General features: G+C 36.1%; 2 protein-coding genes across 2 annotated transcripts; one reads left to right on the forward strand and one right to left on the reverse strand.

Annotated features, from left to right (window-relative positions):
• Window positions 1-1,371: 1,371 nt before the first annotated feature.
• On the forward strand, window positions 1,372-3,819 carry LOC6647255 (nose resistant to fluoxetine protein 6). Its single transcript, XM_002069715.2, has 9 exons — window positions 1,372-1,462; window positions 1,520-1,892; window positions 1,946-2,019; window positions 2,083-2,285; window positions 2,350-2,462; window positions 2,520-2,733; window positions 2,802-2,977; window positions 3,049-3,514; window positions 3,573-3,819. The coding sequence occupies exons 1-9, from the start codon at window positions 1,372-1,374 to the stop codon at window positions 3,756-3,758; spliced, it is 1,896 nt and encodes a 631-aa protein (XP_002069751.1). The 3' UTR covers window positions 3,759-3,819.
• Window positions 3,820-5,659: 1,840 nt separating this feature from the next.
• LOC6647254 lies at window positions 5,660-6,809 on the reverse strand. The gene is made up of 2 exons (XM_023178671.2): window positions 6,590-6,809; window positions 5,660-6,528 (listed from the first exon to the last, which is right to left on the reverse strand). The coding sequence occupies exons 1-2, from the start codon at window positions 6,734-6,736 to the stop codon at window positions 5,980-5,982; spliced, it is 696 nt and encodes a 231-aa protein (XP_023034439.1). The 5' UTR covers window positions 6,737-6,809; the 3' UTR covers window positions 5,660-5,979.
• Between the last annotated feature and the right edge of the window lie 8,886 nt (window positions 6,810-15,695).

Genomic DNA, 15,695 nt, shown 5'->3' on the forward strand with positions numbered 1-15,695 from the left:
GAAATATTTTAAGTTCTTGGGAAACTTTTATTAATTTTCGTTGGCTAGAGATATATGTAGTCATATAATTTGATAAAAGGCTGAAGGTGCATTACAAGATGTATTACAAATACACTTTAAAGTTGATCTTAAGTCTCTGTTGTATGCCATGTCTTAAATTTACTTCTTTCTTTGTATTAAATGATTATATTTATAAGCATCGACGATTTGAATTCCCTTCTCATTATCATGCATTCAGCTACCGACATATATAGAAGCAAAGGTGTTTTTGTCAGATTGTGAATTTGCAATAATTTGATATATTGCAGTTGAAATATAGGTAATTGATTTGAAGTTTTTACTCAAAAAATTTGGGTAATCTTTTGTTTAATACTAATGAAACACTTCACAATCTAATTTAGATTAAACTAAACATAATCAATATTTTAATTTATGTAAAGTATATACATATGTATGTATTGTAAGTATTTCTTAGAAGAAGGAATCGATTGACTATATCACATTGGACCTTCAAAGAAATTTGATTATTTTCCTTCTTGCTACATAGAACAGAAACTTCTCATAACTGCTCTTTGGCCTCTATTTTAATATAGCGTTTAAAATCCATAAAATTAAGTATAAGATGGTAAACTTTAAAGTTGAGAAACACAATTTTGCTGATTATTTATGCTGATCGAACAAATTCGAGGAATAATAACAAGAAAAAGTAATTCTGTCTAATAATTTCCATCTGTCTGAAACACCTGAGTCTAGTGACTGCGATTAGACTAACTTATAATGGATACTTTTGCTTCAATTTTGAGCTAAGATAACAAAAGAAAAAATAGCGTCATTTAATCTGAATTGTGCAAATGTTGAAATCCAATAGGTCAGTAATGAAATACATAGATTATTAAAGTAGCACTAGCTTCCAGATATATAAATGAGTACTTGAAAAGCCAGTGCCGGAACTAGAATGATGCGAGAGGCGGCGAAGCTTATTTTATTAATATTTGAAACCATAAAGAAGGGCACCAATTTGTTAACGGTATTAAGCGGTCCTGTGAAAAGCAAGAACCAGAAGCAATCAAACTGTCAAACAAATTGATAACGTATGGATTCTAATCTATTCGACGAGATAAAACGGCGGGTGATTTGTGTAAATTCATTCACAATTTAATGTTAAGCCCTGCCGGAAACAACATGCTAAATATTAGCGGTGCTTTAGCTGTATTTTTATATAGTTTACCGATAATTGCGGCTATTGAACCCAAATCATTGCTACAAGAATTGGAAAGGAACTCTAATGGGAATCCAATATATTCAACTAAACTTTTGGAGTTACGTCCTTTGGGTGTGGAGTTCTCTCAATATTTCCAAAACATTTCGGCCATGGAATACAGTCAGCAGGACTTCCAGTGCGTGGCTGACTTAACACAGTGGATGAACAGTTTTAGTAAGGGCAGCTATTGGGCTCTGAAAAGTGAGTACTGCATGTGAATAATCTTAATAATTGTAAATTAAATTTTAATTCTCAAAGTGATTGATTCCTGGGGCTCCATTCCGTCGGGATATCTTTATGGCAATACATACGATTTGGGCAACTACGATGAATGTATACGGATTAACAAACTCGTTACCTCTAGCCAGAATATTAAGGGCAAATATTGTTTTATGAAGTTGCCTCTAGCGAAATATTTACTTGGTATGGACTTGGATATTTCAATTGTTAAAATGAAAATCGCTATTTGCTTCCCCGACTCGTGTACGGCCCAATTGATGGAACGTCTTGTAGGACAATTGTTGCAGCATTTACTGCAACTTAAAAGTGCCAATGGTTCTGTTAGCATCAATGAGAATAGATGCCAAACAGGCGATAGTCAACCTTTGGATGGCCTCACCATTTATGTGATGTAGGTGGTATTTCCCATATGATAGAGCTCGACTGAAAGTTGTTTTGTTTCAGTGTGATTTTGTCGCTTTTTGGATTTGCCACATTGCTGGCCACGCTCTATGATTACTTCCTTTGCCACGATCAAGGTAAATATTAATAGGTTACTAATCCTTTACGCTAAAGTTATCAAATTTCTATTTTATTCTTAGATCAATTGAATCGAATTGTAAAGATTTTCTCGGCACGGGCAAATTCACGTGGCATATTCCGCATAGTGGAATCGAAGCCGAATTCAAATGTCATAGATTGCCTTCATGGCTTGCGTTGCATGTCTCTCATCTGGGTAATCTTTGGACATGAATACGTATACGGTCTGTCGGGACCAAACATTAATCAGTGGGCATTAAATACGGTACGTTACACAGTTCACATACTAAAAAATATGGGTTATTTAGAATTTCGTTCTAATTTCACAGTGGTTCAAAAAACCTTTTAGTTTGATTATACTTCATGCTCCCTTTTCTGTAGACACATTTTTCTTTATCAGCGGTCTGTTGTTGGTGGTGATTGGACTACGCTCGATGGAGAGGTAAATTTCTATAATCATCTCGTGCTTGATTATCTAAGACTTGTTCTGTTCTTCCAGATCAAAGGGTAAACTTAATATTTTTCTTATGTACCTTCATCGCTATCTTCGGCTTACACCCATATTGGCCTTGGCCATATTGGTATACTGGAAACTCATGCCACAGTTGATCAATGGGCCTCTGGCGGACTACGGTATCATGGATTATTCTGCGTGCGAGAGAACTTGGTATAAAACGTTGCTCTATGTACAGAACTATGCCAGTTCGAATATGGTGAGTAGGAATGATTAATAACTAATTGACTACTGCAAATTATAAAATTATAATTTTCATTTAAATAGTGTTTAAATCACTCTTGGTATCTGGCTGTGGATATGCAATTGTATCTGTTCTCACCCATTCTGTTAATTGCTGTCTATAAATGGGGTAAAAAGGCTGCTGGCGGAATATGTATTTTAGTGATTTTGCTTTCCGGCTGTCTCTTTAGTACCATGTTACTGAATGAATTATCCCGAGAGTATCGTACCCTTCAGTAAGCAATTTTATTTCATTTATTTAACAAACTCATAATCACAATATATATTTCAGAAATGTCATGAACTCTGAGGAGTCAGATAGAAAACTTTATTATGCTACTCATACTCATGCCACGCCTTGGTTGATTGGTTTTCTTTTTGGATATTTCTTACATTTGAATTCCGGCAAAAGATTTCAGTTAAGTTGGCCATTTGTATGGCTTGGTTGGGTGCTTAGTCTTGCCATGATCTTCACCTGTATCTATGGCACCGGTGGCAGCTGGATAGGTCCTTCATTGTCTACACTAGAGCAATCCTTTTATTATACCCTGACACGAATCGGTTGGCCCTTGGCCTTGAGCTGGGTAGTATTTGCTTGTATCCAAGGATATGGTGGATTGGCTAATAGTTTCCTCTCTTCGCCGCTTTGGCATCCATTGTCGAGGCTGTCCTATTCGGTTTATATTTGGCACATGTTCATGCAGGAGATCAATCACAGGCGAAAACATACAATCTCATACTTTACGGACTACGATATGGTAAGTGGCTATGAAAATGTTAAAAGGATCGTATGCATTCTCACCCTCCTCTCTTCAGATGTTGCAGTTCTGGTCAGATTTTGGTTTCACAGTAATAATATCATATGTTCTATATATAGCGATTGAGGCACCTTTGGGTGGCTTGGAGTCTTTACTGCTGCCCAATCGTAAAGCTAATTCGCGTCCCAAATCTTCGCCCCAACCGGAAGTCAAGAAACCAACAGAAGTCACTGCCAGTTCGTAAGAGATCAGAAGCTAACTTAGAAAAACTTTGAAACCCAAAAAAAAACCATGTATTGTTAACAATATTATATAAATCATAACTGAAAATCGGTTCCAAAGTTACTACCAAAAGACATAACATTTATATGTTTGTGTGAAGTAAATATAGGTATATTTTCGAATACCCTTTACAGTAAAATTGATGTTTAATTAGTTTTCACAAAAGAAACTTATCTCTACGATCAGTTTGTAGTTAAATGTCCACTGATAAATGTTAATACGACAAATTATTTGGTAGATACTCCTCATTAACTACATATAGCTCAATATTGAAAAATCTTTGTAAGCTTCAACCGAACACCAACCATTCTCAAACGGAGCACGTTTCTTGTCTAGCCGCAACTTCCACTTCAAATAAATCAAGTGAAACTTTATAATTTATGAACCTCGAGGAAAAGAAGTGTATTTCTGTAAGACATCTATTAAAAAGAAATGTCAAAATTAATTGGAACACGTACACACACTTCGTTCTTAACCCTTTTTGCCTGTCCTATGATGTGCTACATTAACTTTCGTTTTCATTTCTGAAAAAGTTTCCCATTGTATGTGGGTGTGTGTGAGTTTTCCTTCTCATTTTTTTTTTTTTGTGCAGACTCATCGCATGATTATGTCGATTCGTAAGCCGAATCAGCCAAGAAATCATGTTGTGCACACACATACACACACACACACACATAGTTTGCTCCCATTACCGAAAAGCCAACAAGCACAAGCAGCAAAAGGAATTGGGTTGGAAGCAGAAGCTATTGCAGGATCCGGACACAATTATCGTGGGCAAAAAGGCTTTCAATTTCACTTGGTTTACTGCAAGTAAACAGCTTTAGATGACCACCATTCGTGCCAGCTCCCTCCAGCCCCTCGTCTAACCCACGCTTCAGTCGATTGGACTCTTTACCCAAGTCAAGCGGCACGCAAACGCATCAAATCAATGAAAGTGCCGAACGATACGATATACCGCCCACTAGCCAAGTTTTTGCACTTCATTGACTTTACCACAACTGGACAACACACTGGACGGATAGTCAATGACTATGGAGGAACAGAAGGTAGCCGGTGAGGGAAGGGAAAGTGCTGGAGTAAGAGTGAGAGTAGCCAAAGAAGCACGAACAAAACGCATGCAGCTTGTACTTCGCTGTGTTTTCCTATTTTCCAGTTTATGAAAATGAAAATTGCCAAAAGCAAAGAAAACCATCGAAAGAACAAAAAATATACTCGTATATATACATACATATGGCACGGTACACGAGTTCATCAGCTCAAAGCAATTTCTTTTGGCTTCAGTCTATGTACTTTTATTTTACCTACTTGAATCGAACAGCAACCGCATTGAAATACATATAAGTTCTATAGTTCGCTTGATTTAATGTGAATACAAATAGCTTATCAGCTGAAAAATATTTGCAAAAAGCCAAAATTCGTTGGGCAAAAAAGAAAGAAAAGAAAAGCCGCACAAAAGATAATCATATGCAGACAAGCAAACTAAAATTCCTTATTTATATTGAACATAAAATTCAAAATGCCGCAAATGTTATCGGCTTAACATATCTTGAAATGATCTTAATGAACTACCATTTACCTTTTGGTTTATCTTCTCTATGCAACTGCTTTTTGATAAGAAGGTTAAATTTATCATCGGCATTAGACTTGAAATGGACTACTTTTGGCATGACTAATGAGTGAACTTGTTTAAATTTGATATCTTATCGGTGATATTCATTAAATTTGGCTATTTATCGTGATTCTTCAGTTTTGTTGAGGCCAAATGGATGGATCTAATGTAACTTAATGTAAATAATTAGAAAAAGTATTCTTCAGTAAGGTTTCTTACTTTCATAAATATGTATTTATGACTAATCCATATGGTTTGTTGCTGATAATAACATCTATGACACTTAATCTAAGTACGTAGTATTTTAAGTATTTCGCCTGATTTAATGGATCGATTGTCAAACTAGATTGGCATGTTCTTAATCTCTAATTAGCTAATTGAGGGTAATTTGATTTTTAAATGGTGAATGAAAACAAAAAAATTGAAACCTCTTTGTGAGTCATTCATTGACTAATTTAGTGGGCTGCAAAAATTATATATTGCAATTAGATAACAACAAGCCAATGACTATTGAAAAATTTGACTAATATGAAAGTGTTTTATAAAATTTCATTATTCTATTAACATATGTAGTTTATTCTTTCAATTTCGACCACATCAAGGCAAAAAGCGCTAATGACCAACTTGTTAGCAAAATAAAACCATTTGGAATTCCATGTCGTATGCCAGAATTACATTTATCGGGCGATTGCATTGTCCAGAAAATTTGCGAGCTCACATCCCCGGCGTATTTTTCGATTTGATCCAGAATTTGTGTTTTCAGTTGAGGATCCAGTTCACGTTCTCGTGTAAACAACTTAAAGAGCGGAACGGGTGAGACTGTGGCATAGCCACACATTAATGCGAATCGATTATAATCTGTTATTATCATTTTATAAGTAACTTTAACACTGAGCAATTCGCTTTCATAGTTCAGATCAAAGACACCATTCTGAGTAGTTGTATTCCAAGGGAAGCTCACTATCTCCTCCGTAGATTGCCACTGACCATTCACAGTGCTTATATATTTCAAATCCAAATCAAGTTCATTTTCAGTACTAATATTAGCAGGTACCGAAACATTCAGACACTGTAAGACGTCCTGATTGGGCACTCGAGCAGCCTCATACCAATAGCCAGACAACTGAATAACATAAAATTATAAATTGTTAATCTATAAATGAAATCTATGTATGTATACTTACGGCAGACAAATTGAAGGCAAATCCAGATACATCATTCTGACAGTTATAGCTTTGGGCAGTGTCCGATCTTTCGGGTATACGCATTTGCATAAAAACTTCCTGCATCATACACAGGGTTATCAGCACTGTCAATGTTCTCAAATACATTTTGTCGTTATTATTTGTAGTTTGTTTATAAAAGTCAGTTTTTGAAATTGATCCGCTCTCCCTCAGAGTAGCTTCAAGACTAAAATCTAAACATTGAATATACACTGAGGCGTCGGCATAGACTCAACATTTTGTCGGCAACAGCTGTTGATACATAGTAAAAATGCTTATCGCAAAAATATTATATTATGCATTAAATAAAACAAAAAAACTGAGGGCCTATTATGTCGATGTTTGTATACTCTTACAGATATTTCGTTTTATCAAGCAACAACTGCTTATATCGGTAATAGATAAGGAGTTGCTGACTGCTCTCCTCAAATTATCTTATATTTTCATAATCCCATCTCAATTAAGAACAAATGTGTTAGTACATGTCTTTTTGACATTTTCTTGGACTTGGCTAGCATGTTGATTAAGTTTTTATACATTTAATTTCATATGATTAATTGGGAGAAAAACTAAAGTCATAAGAAGCATAAGTATACTCTAATTGAAAGAGTATTATTATATAGTTTTTGTTGTTCAATAAATGCTGCCAATATGTACCCTTCTGTAGAGTAGATAACATGAGAGGGTTCTATGTAATTTTGATATCGAACAATTGGTCAAACTATGACTAACAGGTGTTTGCATCGATTATCAGGTTGTGCTATCAATTCGATTGGGTTATTAGTATTTCAATGTGTTTTTTGTATTATAGTCAAAGAAAACTCTCAAAAACCATAAACATACATACATATTTACATCAGAATGTTGAATGGTTTCAAGTGTAAATTAATCTTCAATTGTAATCGTTAGCTTGGTTTTGTTTCATCTACAAATGACATATTTGTCGCTCGAGGAAGCTCATTTTCGTATGATATGGCTTATGTTCAAGGAGTTAGATTACTTTGTTTTCATTACATATCGAAAGGCTCTGGATATTTAAGTAAGAATTCTTTGATTTTATTAAACGAAATGTTTGTTTGCGGCAAAAGTCAAGTGAAGTCAATAGAAATGCGCACAAGTAAAACTACTCGTAAAAATCGCATGAAAATCGATTGATGTTTAAAGTGAAATTGCACAATGTTTGCAATAAAATGTTGTTGTTACAGTAAAATATTGCCCGATGCAATTTTTCGTTCTTCTTCCTTACCGAGACATCAAGTTTGCCTTTGCAGTGACTGAAATGACGAAGATAAAAACGTAATCAAACAACAACAAAAACTACAACCGAGAAAAACGAAAAAACGAAATATCCAAAGGTTGACTTTGGCTGTTTCGAAGATTATATACTCTTTGCAGGCTTTGATTCTGGCGATATGATAAACGATATATCCTTAAAAACTATTTAATAGGCCAGTTTGGTAAAGATACTCTATCTTTTCTACCGATCGTTCCTACAACACTCGATGTTAATGGTAATAAGAAGCTTCAATTTCATGCATTATCAGTAGAGCTCTTAAACTGAGAGATAACTATTTATCGACCCAGACAAGTGTACGAAAGGACAGATATGTATGTCTATATCGACTCGGCATTTTATGCTGATCAAGACTTTATGAGCTTGGAAACGTGTTCTTTTACAAACGTTTGACCAAATCTATAAAACTGTCTGCAAGGGTATAAAAAAATGTCAATTCAATGGCAATGGCAGATGGTGTGTATGTGTGTGTGTGTAAAAGTGTGTAAATGCACTCGAGCACGCGTCACCGACTCAACAAAGATGGCACATTCCACAGCATATCGAAATCTGTAATACACTTTTTAATTTTCCAAGTTATACCTACACACATATTTTTTTGCCAGCTTTCAATTCTTACAGTATCTTACAAATATTTCAAAACAAACCTGTAGCCTTTTGAAACTTTGAAGTTAATTTCAACGACCACAAAAGGGTTTAGAAATTCATGGACATCGACTAAACTGAACTCTCAGTTTCGCACTATATAAAGCGATTTTTCAATCTGTATTTAATTTCGAATTCTAATAGAACAAATCCTGAAACTTACTTCACCAATCTATCACATGTGTAAAGGGAATTTGTTAGGATTTTTTTTATCGTTTGGCTTCTTTTTTTTTGGGTAGAGTATTAACATTACATTTCAGCATCGATTGTCGAAGCAGCGCTGCCAACTTAACTGTGTTAAAGAGTTGTCAATGTGCTGTTTGCAGAGTTGTCATTCGTGCGTTAGCTGAAAAGGACCCCTCCCAACCCATTATCAAACCACCTCCTCAGTACTGAGTGTGTGTGTGTGTGTGTGTGTGTAGGGATATTGCAGTTGCAACGTGTTGAAGTGGCGCCTCGGTTAAAATTGTGTCAAACTGTGATTGCATTTTTGTGACTGACATTCAATTGCTGCGGCTGCTGTTTGGCTATGGCATTTCTCTTTCTCTCTCAAACACTTTCCCACTTTCTCCCATCAAGTGTTTGTGAATGGGTGGAGGGAGGGTTACTGACCCACACACAGATGGGCAATATTGAGTGCTGTCAAATGCAAAGGAATGTCAAGGTTTATTAAGGAGAAATGTTGCCAAAAGTATGAAATGTATGTATAAATATACATACATATCTTTCTGTAAGTATAAGTTTTACAACTTACTGTACCTGCAATATGTTATAGATGTGGCTGCATCGTGGTCATCATTACTCAACTACTTTGAGCCTTGCCAGGTAAATAGCAGCCACTTTACGACTTGGGCGGTCTGCCTGTTTCGCCGTAAACAGCATCCAAACGTGCCGGGCATATTTAACAAGGAGCAAGCCAAAGGAACGGCAAATTCTTCAGTTGCAGCTAACGTGAACGGGAATTTTGAAAAATGGTCAAAAGCCCTTGCTGCTTCTGTTTGGCCAATCCTATTACACTAACCGCCAATGCATAGCTCCTGTGCATGGAAATGCACATATGCCAAAAGATCACGCTTTGCTTGCATAACCCAGTTCCCGGCTGCCAGTTTTAAGGAGTCCGCTCGCAGAGCACGTGAGTTCTGACTAATCATTTGTCTTCCTTTCGGGCTGCATTCACATTCGGCTTCGCATCCGCATCCGCATCCAGTTGGCACTAGAGAGAAGTTTCCATTACGCACTGACAGCTGATTGCCAAGTTTATTATTGCCTTTCGTTTGCTTATGAACTGCCAAGCAATCGCAAGATGCAATATTCCACCAAAATAAAAACTAAAAACTCATAAAACTATTTATCAAGACTTGACCTATCTGGATGGCATTTTCCGTACTTTTCTTATTGACTCAAACTCATTTGTTTTGCCACTGACAGTACAAGAATATGCAAATGAAGTGAAAGGAAAATGGAAAAGTTATTTTCAAAAGACATTTTAAAGTTTAAAAAATAGATTTGGTAAATAAAAATGAAGAAATAAAATATGTTTTAAGATAATACTCGTAGAAAAGCCAAAAAAAATATTCATGAAAAATATGATAGTAAGCTGAAAAGATGCCAACTCGAATACAAGAGACGAGGAAAAGCCGATAAAATAGAAAAGAATATAGAAAACACAAAAATGTGTGGTTAAATATAATAAAAATTTGTTTTTCCAATGATTTGTTAACCAAAATCCAATTTCACAGTTTAAAATTCAACTGTCATGCATAAAATCAAATCATTAAAATATGTTATCCTTATTTTTTTTTTTAAGAAATAACAAATGAAACTTTTGCTCCGCTTTTAGTTAGAACTCCAAAAATGCTGTCATAAAACTTTAGCATTTTGGCTCTCGTTTATATTCTGAGGTTTTCTGATACTTTTATTTCTTTTGTTTTGCAGTGCTAAAACAAAATTCAAATATCAAATTCAAATGTCAAATTAGTGTCTAAAAAAATTGCAAAGTTTTGAGAGATAGTTGAAGCAAAAAGAGAGAAAAGTGCACCTATCACAAAAAAAAAGGAAGTTGGAGTTGTGCCTTTTTGGTGATGTCTTTGCAATTAAAGGTTTAGACCTAAACTGCCTGAATAAATGGAACAAGGGGAACGAGTAAGGGGGAAGAGTTGGCCAAAATTAAATGAAAAGCAAATCCAATTAGATTAATGAAAGAAATATATAAACATTCCGAACTTTCATGATTGTTTTCCAATAGGCACACGCCTCCCCATCTTGAACCATAAATCAGGCAATGTTGTGTGTCCAAATATGAATTTAATTAAAGGAATTTTATGACAACAAACGTTGGTTGGTTGGTTGGATGGTTGGTTGCTTGGTTTGTTGATTCGATGGTTGGTCGTGTGCCTGGCGGGCACTTTAAAATATTGCCTATATTGTCTGCTCTCTGACCATGGCCTCCTGCACTCTGCCAGCCCCCCCGAGTTGTCTTTCCCTTGCATTAGGCTTATTAGACGCACACGCGGCAGAGAGACTGTCTAGGGTGCATGCAACTTTTCGGTTGTCAAGGTTGTCATTTCAATTCCCCCATCTCTTGGGCCATCTCTTCACTTTGTTTGCCACAAATATTGCACGCATCAAAGAAACTGCAAAACGCATCCCTGAGTGTCTATATTCTATTTCTGATCCTCCATCTACATGGAAGATGGACATGGTGAAGCAACTGCTTCTACTTTTTGATGTATTTCCTTAGTCTTAATGTCCATTACTCCATTCCAGTTGATGCATGCAAATCCTGATTATGCTCGGGACACGCGTCACTGACTATATCCTCCTGCTTCTGCCACCATCTACCCCATCTCCTGGCCACACCCACAAGCTCTGCGTCGTTTTTACTCAATGTCACGTGCTTCTGTGTGACAATATGGTAACAAACGAACCCGATTGCCCAGGGTTACCCGGGGCGGATTTTATCTGTGGTGTGAATATTTAGTGGGAATATTATTTGGGAACTGATCGAATTGTCTGTGGAATTATATGGGGGTAAGGGCAGAGACAATGCTTACATAAACAATAAAGGAAATTCAGTAAAATTTCACAGAGTTCATTCATAATTATTACAAATAGCCAAGTGGGTAAGGGCTCCTTTTATGCAACATTCTTTAAATAAAAAGGTATCGTTAAAGCAGAATATAAATTTTGTATAGAAATGTAAATTTTATATTTATTTTAAGCTTAAATTTGTATACCTATTATATAGGCCTGACTCTCAAATTGTATTTAAACTAGTCCTTAACTGCTAATCAAGTCTAAATTGCGATACATTTCATTTCTCCACTTCCAAGTTTCTTTCAAGTCTCGGAGTATTTTGCTTATGTCAAATACTAATATTCATAAATAAATCAAATTTTGACTTTTAATTAAAAGTTCAAAGTTTGTGGATGGGTGAACGGGGTGGTGAGATGCCAAATGTTTTACCTTCTACGTGTCCTTTGTCTGGGTGGCTTAATTTTGTTGGGCCATCGCACCCTCATAAATCACACACGAAAAGATCAGCCAAAAAGAACGAACGGGGAGGGTTGTTTGGGTTACTTTATTTCTTATTTCTCTCTTTTGGCTAGTACATTAATTGAAGGTGCAAATGCGACAGACTGAAACGCACCCCAAACAAAAAAACAAAAACGAAATAAAACCAAAATAAAGGGAGAAACAAAGAAGTGAAGGGAAAACAATGAGAGGAATGCAAAATACGCAACAGTTTTTGATGTTCGTCCTGGGACGGAAGTCTCAATTGCAGTAAACGAAAAATAAAACTCAAACTTCAATTCCAAAACTCAGACTCATCCTTAGAGTCTATACCACATTATTTCCGCTCCTCCTGCTAAGGGTTGCTGATGTTTCTCGTCCTTGTTGTCGTCTTGGTTTTTCATCTCGGCTGTTGGTTATTTTGGTGGTGGTGATATCGGTGGCATTGGTGGTGTCAAGTTCTGCTTTTTGCGCCGTCAAGTCGAATTATCATAAGTAATAATCATAACCCAAGTTTGTATCCGGGTAAGGTGCATCTTTAAAGCAGAAAGAGAAACACCAGGTGGTGGGGGGAGAAGTGGCATTCTGGATTTACTTCCTGTTATTTTGTCTGGCAATATCACTGGGGAGTTTTTAAATAAGAAAATGTAGCCCATTGTTAATTGTGCGACACTTGGGTTGACTCTCTGTCTGGCTATATAGGGGTTGAGAGGCGGGTTTTCAACACAAGGGAATGCGGCTTTACACTGGTTTATTAAAAGTACTTGAATATTTATGGAAGATAGTTGTAATAAAAGATTATATAGTTGACATTAACATTATATAAAAACAGATGTTATAAATTAAGTTTCCATTCTCAATATAATAAGGTCCATTAGCGATCATCTTCCTGCAATATTTTTAATTTTGAAATATAAATTTTGAAGTAGTCTTTCTTTTTCTTGCTTTATCTAGTTAAGGTTCCCAATGAGTTATTAAGGCTAAAATGGTAAACGAAAATCGATGGCGAGGGATCAATCCTGATATCTGTTTGGTGTTGGTTTCGTTGTGATATCTGAATCATATTTGAATCATAATTTTAGTTAATTTTCCAGTAAGTTCTTTGGCAAACTAAAGTAAATTTGCATGCTCTTTATCTCATTTTTGCATACAATTTTATCTTGGGTTCATAAAAGTAATCTTTGCCCACATCTCGTGACTTTTCTACGACATATATAGTAGTATATGCATATGAGCATATATGTTTGTATAATTACACTTTCAAAAATGAGCTGTAAAATAAAAAATAAAAAAGAAAAAACAATATGCAGACACAAAAGCAAAAAAAATAGAGAAAATAAAAGGAAAGTCGTGCAACTCAGCGGGCGGCGACTGTTGACATTGACAGCGTCCTGGCTCTGGTCGTGTTGGCGTTCGTACTGAGCCTGGTCCTTGTTCCTGGTTCCTGCTGCTGATGCTGGGCCATATGCGCTCACGTATTGCACGTATCATAAAAAGGATAACAATATAATCAGCTTAATGAGTGGCTCTGGATGCTCTTGCTCCCAGCTCCAAGCTGGCAGAGCTGTATGGATGCGACAGAGAGCTTTACTTTTACTTTTATTTTTTATGCACTGCTTTGTTTTCTTTGGCACGACAAGAGAGGGTGTGTGTGTGTGTGTGTGTGTGTGTGTGTGTGTGTCAGGGGCAGGAAAGTGTCGTTGAAAGTGGCTGCTGTTGCCTGTTAAGCTTTGTGTAAGCAATGTACTTTGTCTGCCGTATCCCGCCAAGAATCCCCTCTTACAATTGAGAACTCTCCTCTCACTCTATCTCTTTCGCACACTCTATCACTTTGCTGCATTGATTTACACAGAGGAACAGAAACAGAAGGGGAAACGGAGACAGACTGAGCAAGAGAGGAAGCAAAGAGACAAGGGTAAAGTTTAAAACAAGCCAACGGAAACGGAAGTGGGCTGCACGTGATGCTCGTTGAGGTGCCCCAAGAAAAATATAAGCAACCTTCGCCATCCTGCGTATGGGTGTATGTATGTGTTTGTGCGTGTGGCACACAGCTGCTTTTTATTACACTTTCAATATGTGAGGAGAAGTCAAAGGGGGCAGGGCTGTGGTAATGGTAACATCTTGGCCTTGCAGCTTGTTTGTTGCCATTGTAAATTGGTTAAAAGTTAATCCGTAAATTTATGACATGCCAAAAAAAGGATCTGCGAGTTGCTTTTTCGTTTTTGTGTGAGACATGTGGTTGGTAAAAAAAAAATAGACATGCTAAGTGCATAATAGACAATTGCTCTTTGAACTGGTAATTAAATAATTCTGCAAATGGAATCCAAATTATAACAATTTAGAGCACAAAAGAGTTTACTTTACTTCGATAGTAGCATTTGGATTCCCTCGAAAGATTTGTAACTGAAAGTCAAAAGTTTTTAAGTGATTTTACAAATCAGGAAAGATATTTTTGTGGATGAATATCTCAGTGTGAATGAATGAATGAATGAATGAATGAATGAATATCTTAGTCGTCTAGTTTGAATAAATATACCTACCCTTTTCAGCAAGAGTATCATATAAAATAAAATGCAAATTTCTTTTCGTTTGCTTACAAAAACGAAAATTTAATAAATGAATTTGTCAGCAAAAACCGAAAATAAAAAAAAATGAGTAAAGAATGCTGAGAGAAAGAGAATAAGTACAATGGCCAGACAATGGAAAGTGAAACAAAAAATATGAAAACAAATGTAATTTAAATATGTATTTAAGTGACGACAATTCCGTCGAGGACTCCAACGATGGCATCCTGTGGTTGCTGGCCATGGCTCAAACAATGAGCCATGTAAACAAAACTGCGGGACGCACAAATTTTCATAATCATAATCATAATCAAAATGGCATTAACAACAAAAGCAATGCAAATAAGTGAAATGCAAACAAAAACAAACCGACGATGGCGACAACGATGCGAAAAATGTGTAACCAAAATGTGGCATAATGAAAGGAACGAAAATGAAAAATACAGAGAGAGAGAGAGAAAGAGAGAGAAAAAAGGAAAAGCACAGAAAAATACAAACTAAACACACAACAATAGTTTCGTTTCCATCTCCTGTTGCTTCTTCTACTCAGTCTCCCCTTTATCGCTGTCGTTCCTGTTGTGCATAATGCAGTTTCAATTTCAATTGTTGTATTCTGCTCCTCCTTCAAATCCTCCAATCCTCACCTCGACCACAAGCTCCATCTGCACTGGCACTGGATGCCCGACTGTGTCTGTATGACTCTTTGGAGTCTTGTGACTGGCAAATTATGCTAATTAGATTAAAGCATAATTTCATGCAACTTACATTTACAGCTGTGCATTTTGCATCCTTTTATGGCGGCGTCCTGAATGGCAAAGGATGTGTCAATTTGTCTGTTTGTTGATTAAAATAATATGATTATGAAAATTAATGTCTAACAATAAGTAAATCATTTTTTTTGTCAAATTTGTATAGCATACTTTTATGGTAGAAGTATATGTACATATATTCAAAATGCTTTTTGCGTATTTGCAGTTAAAAATTTTGGGGGAGAAAATTGGCTTAAACCATAAGGACAAAAAGATTTCAGATTTGATTTCAAATGTTGATC

Source organism: Drosophila willistoni, chromosome 3R (assembly GCF_018902025.1).
Source record: "Drosophila willistoni isolate 14030-0811.24 chromosome 3R, UCI_dwil_1.1, whole genome shotgun sequence".
In the NCBI taxonomy this organism is placed as follows: domain Eukaryota; kingdom Metazoa; phylum Arthropoda; class Insecta; order Diptera; family Drosophilidae; genus Drosophila; species Drosophila willistoni.

What these genes read in the sequence shown, in the direction of transcription:
- LOC6647255 (XM_002069715.2), top strand. Translation starts at nt 1,372, where the DNA reads ATGGAATACAGTCAGCAGGACTTCCAGTGCGTGGCTGACTTAACACAG. An exon ending in CTTCCTTTGCCACGATCAAG is followed by an intron (nt 2,020 to 2,082) that starts GTAAATATTAAT and finishes TTTTATTCTTAG; the next exon opens with ATCAATTGAATCGAATTGTA. An exon ending in ACTATGCCAGTTCGAATATG is followed by an intron (nt 2,734 to 2,801) that starts GTGAGTAGGAAT and finishes TCATTTAAATAG; the next exon opens with TGTTTAAATCACTCTTGGTA.
- LOC6647254 (XM_023178671.2), bottom strand. Translation starts at nt 6,736, where the DNA reads ATGTATTTGAGAACATTGACAGTGCTGATAACCCTGTGTATGATGCAG. An exon ending in TTGCCTTCAATTTGTCTGCC is followed by an intron (nt 6,529 to 6,589) that starts GTAAGTATACAT and finishes TATGTTATTCAG; the next exon opens with TTGTCTGGCTATTGGTATGA.